Source organism: Bombyx mandarina, chromosome 28 (assembly GCF_030267445.1).
Source record: "Bombyx mandarina strain Sakado chromosome 28, ASM3026744v2".
Taxonomy (NCBI): domain Eukaryota; kingdom Metazoa; phylum Arthropoda; class Insecta; order Lepidoptera; family Bombycidae; genus Bombyx; species Bombyx mandarina.
Genome location: NC_143233.1, coordinates 10,113,664 through 10,119,964, shown reverse-complemented (window position 1 = coordinate 10,119,964; position 6,301 = coordinate 10,113,664). Strand labels below are relative to the sequence as shown.

General features: G+C 39.4%; 1 protein-coding gene across 2 annotated transcripts in view; it reads left to right on the top strand.

The window, feature by feature from the left end:
* Window positions 1-2,215: 2,215 nt before the first annotated feature.
* Window positions 2,216-6,301, top strand: part of LOC114246829 (uncharacterized) — a 28,849-nt gene continuing 24,763 nt past the window's right edge. For both annotated transcript variants that reach the window (XM_028179536.2, XM_028179537.2), the window contains exon 1: window positions 2,216-2,375. In XM_028179536.2, the coding sequence (XP_028035337.2) occupies window positions 2,321-2,375 (55 nt within the window). In that variant the 5' untranslated portion in view covers window positions 2,216-2,320. The remainder of the gene's footprint in view (window positions 2,376-6,301) is intronic.

The window sequence follows — 6,301 nt, the reverse complement described above, 5'->3', positions numbered from 1 at the left end:
TGAATCTATCACCGGATCGGAATCGCGAATAACTTAGAAGATCTGGCGAGAAACTCAGTGGGTAAATAGCTTGAATCGCGCTAACGATTTGCAATATGTCCTTATCTACAAGTTTCGAATAACACACCGTCCGTAGGTCTACCAGGATACACTTAATTCTGTATAGTCTTATATAGATATAATAGGTTGGGGAAAAAGTCTTTTCGCATTATAGTATGTGTGAACTTGTAATAAAATCTCTTTATTACGATGCGACCGCATTTTAATCATACAATATTTGTAAACGGTTTTCCTGATAGAATCATTCTTTTAAAGCAATAAAAATCAAACTTGGTTTAAGAAATCGTTCGTTATTTTCATTCATTAAAAGGACCCCAATTGTTGATGCGGTAAGGTTCATTTTTAATGAGATGTAAATTGAAAGACTTGTGTGTGTGGTTTGTGTAGCTTTGTACAAAACCACTGAATATAATTCAAACAATGACAATTATTGGCTGTAACATTTAAAAGAGGATAAATATCATATTCAAGAAATAGAACTGAACCGCTTGTCACTTGCGGAGGAAAGTGGTTTCTTTTTGATAATTGTAAACAGTCAATTCCTGGTTCTGACCCTGGTTCAGCACCAAGATCCAAACGAAAACTTAACCTTAAAAAGTCATGAAGGGTGTTCTTTTTAATTATACTATTTGTTCCAAACGAAAACTTACCCTTAAAAAGTCATGGGGCGTGTTCATTTGAATTATACTATTTGTTGAATCGTTCTAAATATATATATCCTTTTTTTAGGATTGAAGGATTACTGGTGGCCCGGAGGCCTTTCCAGTTTCACCAGGACAGGTGGGCGAGCAAGGGCTCAGCCAGGAGGGGTGGGATTTGCTAACAACTGCCCGAACGCCTCCAAAGGAGACCTAACAACTCAAGAGTAGCTGCTTCGCGAATGAATCTACTACCGGATCGGAATCGCGACCCGCTGAGAAGATCTGATATTTAGGTTAGGTTGCACGTCGAACTCTTTGCCGAGTTCGACGAGTACGGTTACCGGGATACCTACTCCTAGTATTAGAGCTAAAGATGTCTAATACAAGGGTTATTGGATCTAATGGATCCGTTAGGAAGTGAACTGACCGCGTGCCATCTCTGCAACGCTTTTGTATTCGATACAACATTACTAGATTTATCGAGAACATTCTGAGCAAGTCGAGTAGTTTCGATGTGTGTTTCCGCTATCTGACAATAGATGACATTTCCGATGGATGGATGGCGATTCCAATTGGGATGAACCAGGGATCCGTCTTTAAAAAAACCGTTCTATTTCAGTAGGATGATTTCAATGAGCCTGTGTGAAATCTAAATATCGAGCTATGAGTCTAGACTTTTTCGAATGAGTCAAAACTCTTTATGAGCAAGTTTTAGTTCTTCAGCTATTTCGTTGTTACTATCAACCCGTCTCAATTACAGATCTCGGAAATGAATCTTAATACTTTCGTCCCCGTTAAGTCGTGAAGGTCGAATTGAATCCGCCTGATCCCTTCAAGGTAGCAATCCTCCGCGTATCCCATATCACCACATATCACGCTACAGTAGTAAAAACTTTTGGCACAACCCAACAAAATTCCAGAAATAACTTCATAATTTAGGCAAAAAAAAACAGATACGTATATTTCCTTTGCATTAAACTGATAAAATTAAATATACCTAATGAAATATTGACAACTGATTATGTACCAAGAAGTCAATATAAATAAAAGTTCAGAGCCGGATTTAGATGTGAGCCATGGGGTGCAGTTTCTTCTTCTTTCAACGAGCTCACGTTCCAGTGTTGAGTGACGGTGGACGAGCTCACAGCCCAGCTGGTGTTAAGTGGTTACTGGAGCCCATAGACATCTACAACGTAAATACGCCACCCACATTGAGATATAAGTTCTATGGTCTCAGTATAGTTATAACGGCTGCCCCACCCTTCAAGCCGGAATGCATTACTGCTTCACGGCAGAAATAGGCGGGGTGGTGGTACCTACCCGTGCGGACTCACATGAGGTCCTACCACCAGTAATAACACATAGCCTCTCAAGGCTACCATCAGATTAGGTAGAAAAAAATAATATTGCACTGGTCGTCTTACCAACTGCGGACTTCAAATTGATAATTTGAGTCCCGAACCGGCTACTCTAAATGCGGTACGTTTAGACTTTGATACTGCTATCAATAGCTTGTCACGTCCCCACAGTACGCTCTAATATTTCGATCGAGACACACGCGAGCGCACATCACAAGACGAATTCAAAACATTCATTAATATGCTTTAAGAGTGCCCAAAATGAAGTCGTTCTTATTTTGTGGAATTTTAGTGGCCTTAGGAAGTGTGATTGCAGGTAATTAATGATTTTATTACGTTCGAATCTGGGTTCCTTTGTGGGAGCCCGTGATGCAATTTGACTAAAATAATATGTATCTTTGTGTGTGTGTCTGTGTTTTGATGTGTTTATCGTCTAAATTATGGTAAGATGCGGCGTATAATGTATTAGTATGTAGTATTTGTTTGTTTTGACTTCTAATTAGAATATCAGATTATAGTCATATTGAATTATGTATCCAAACGATTTTTAATTTCTTTTTCTTCCAATTTATGGATATAGAGATATTTATTTTATTTTTGAATCCAAATTTCGAGTTATTTTTCAGCCATTGTTAACAGGGTATTGTGACGAAGGCGTACATGTATATTGCCTTTTTCTTTTTAACTCTAATAATCATTACATGCTGTATAGGAACAATTTAGACAAAACAAGAAACAGGAAACTTTGATATGGGCTAATTTAACTAACAACGGCTGCCTTATCGCTAATAGCAATCTCTATCAGTAATAATTCCCCTATTAGTGATGTTTATAATAAGTCACGTACGTCGATAAAAGGCTTAGACCGTTGTCTTAAATCAGAAACAGCTTCAAAAAGATGAGAAGAATGATCTAGTAGACAGCTTCCGTGTACTCGCGCGCGACATTTCATTATGTAGCCAGGAGTGTTGTTTAACTAACTTTGAAAACCTACGAGGAAAATAGCCGTATTCTAGCCGTGAAGCAGTAATGCGTTTCGGTTTGAAGGGTGGGGCAGCCGTTGTAACTATACTTGAGACCTTAGAACTAATACCATTTACGTTTTAGATGTCTATGGGCTCCGGTAACCACCTAACACCAGGTGTTCTGTGAGTTCATCCGGGAGCTCATTATAAATATTCATATTGAAAATTCTGGGGCATGATTACGCCGTACCATGCGTCCGGACTTCCAGAATGATCGAGCTGATGTCATATCCGTGTAATACCAATTATTGATCCCAATAATCAGTCCCTAATACTGAACTGAGATGCACTATTGCTAAATATTAATGAATACGCCTACGTACCTACAGAAGGCACAGTATCGTAGATTGGGGGGAATTGGGAGCCTTTCCAAATCCAACACAAATTTTCAATGCTTTTTCTTAGGAGAATACCAATAAAATTGAGATTAAAATGGTTAAGGAGGCTTAAATTTTTATATACGATGCGTTATTAAACATAGTTTATTACAAAATATACACAAAAACTGAAAAAACTAGCTTGACCCGATTCACCTTGGCTTTGGGGTGAATCAGGTTATAGGGGACAATAGAGTTATTCGATAGGGCTGGCACTATTTAATTGTTAGGTAGGTACTTAACTTTAGCTAAATAATTTTTTAATATCTATAATGAGTTACAAAACTTTGACGACTAAATTAAAATATCTATTATAATATTCTTTAACACTAAATAAAAGTAATTTTCAGTTCAACAAAGTTAAATATAACAACTCAACAAAAGTATTGCGACATCCCAGATTTGTCCCTATTCTAACTCTAGTTTCTATTCCCCCCAATCTACTTTGCTTCCACCGAAAACAGTCATGTCATTAATAAACATGAATCATTTATGTAAATGGCGCTTAATGATAATTTCACAATTATTAAAAATAATACTAATTGACTAAACTCAATTTTACAATCGTCCGTGAAGCAGTAGAGCCTTGGAAATGTCGGAAATAATACAATGGCAATAATAACCGTCAAATGAAGCCGTTAAAAGTGGTTTTACTTGAATTAACAAAGAACTTTCAGTTATAGCTTGTTTAATTAGTCAATTGTTGACGTGTTACAATTAGATCGGATGTCGCAGTTAATGGATATTAGGCTCTTCGGTAATACAATCCTGCCTATTGCAACCACGAAAAATATTTACGTGTTATTTTTAAAGGTTTTGCGTTTTCTTTTATTGCCCTCGTAGGCAGACGAGCATACGGCCCACCTGATGGTGAGTGGTTACCGTCGCCCATGGACGTCAGCAATGCCGGGGCAGAGCTAAGCCGTTACCGAGCGTACCTGCGTATTATAGAATGCGATTTAGTGTTAGACCTGAAGGTATTTGGGGAAATGGTACTGGTAAATGGGTAATGGTAATGGTAAATTGTAAATGTATTTGGGTACTGGTGGTAGGGCCTCTTGTGAGTCCGCGCGGGTAGGTATCACCACCCTGCCTATTCCTACCGTGAAGCAGTAATGCGTTTCGGTTTGAAGGGTGGGGCAGCCGTCGTAACTATACTGAGACCTTAGAACTCATATCTCAAGGTGGATGGCGCATTTACGTTGTAGATGTCTATGGGCTCCAGTAACCACTTAACACCAGGTGGGCTGTGAGCTCGTCCACCCATGTAAGCAATAAAAAAAAGTGTGGGCCATGTGTTCATGTGGTTTTTGAACATGTTGACATGTCCTTCTTCAAACGAGGCTTGTGGAGAGTAATAGTAAAAATACTTTTATGATTTAATCTCGCCTTTATTTTCGACGTTTTAAACACTTTACCAGTTTTGGATACTGTACAGTTTTCGTGGACGCGGACGATTGAGGCGTTATCAGTGGTAGGTATAGTAGGCAGGAATCTTCTGATTGAGTTTTTTTTTCTTTCCTCCTATGCTGAGAGACTTGAGAGGCTATTTTAGCTTCTCCTTGACGTGTAGGTGAGCTTACGAGGCTCTAACCGGGAGCGTCGCTAACACTGACCCTAGCAAGAGCAGTGCTTCGCAGAATCTACCACCAGATCGGAAACGCGACCCACTGAGAAGATCCGGCGAGAAACTCAGTGGGCTGTTTCTGTGGGTTAATTCACTCGTCGAGCCCTTCGTCGTAAGCGACGGGTTCGACGAGGACGGTGACAGGCTGACTGAGCCTACTCCTAGCCGCGTACTTCCAGTATTTGTCGATCATAAATACTGTAGCAGTAGGCTAGTAGTAGTACAATAACAAATTCAATCACAGCTTTTGCTGGTCCCGACAAAAAACTTCAAAATTGAAGGGAAAAAAAAAACTAATCTCTTAAATGAGAAATATTAAGAAATATACGGAATTGTAACATTGTAACTACTGCCGTACCAAAAGGTCACTGATCTGGTTGGTGGTTTAAGTATTTTACATACATTTTAAATGTTTATTTTTGTACCGTCTTGATCCATTACACCCCAACTGTGGTACAATCGGTCTGGTGAGTGTGCCAATTTTTTTTTTTTACCTTATCTGATGGTCTTGAGAGACCATGTCAGCGTCACCGTGCTAGTAGGTGAGCTCACGGGGCTCAAACCTGACGAAGTGTGTCAACAACCTACGGGCTACGAAATACATTAGAAAAGCCTGACCAAGATGTAAAGTTTCTACTTTATACTTCCGCACGGGTAGGTACCACCACCCCGCCTATTTCTGCCGTGAAGCAGTAATGCGTTTCGGTTTGAAGGGCGGGGCAGCCGTTGCAACTATACTTGAGACCTTAGAACTTATATCTCAAGGTGGGTGGCGCATTAACGTCGTAGATGTCTATGGGTTCCAGTAACCACTTAACACCAGGTGGGCTGTGAGCACGTCCACGCATATAAGCAATAATAAATAAATATAGCAAAGACAGACAATAACCTTGAGATTCATAAGTTAAGGAAGAAACGCTCTTTGTTTGAAATCATTCCGAAAACCTTTCTTATCAATTCACAATCGATATCAATAGAAACTCGTGTTGTTCATTGATAACTTCGCATTTACGAATTGAACAGCAATTACGTTTTGTGTCTTCGAGCCTCTTTGTTTAATATTCCGTTTACAAAACCTGACTAGAATATCGGTGCGCGATTCAGGCCCAAAAATCTCAATAGATACATATCCCGATCTGATCTCTGAGAAATACGTATGCAATCTAGACCTCTGAGACTGATGTATGCTACGCTACAAGACCTATACATTTAC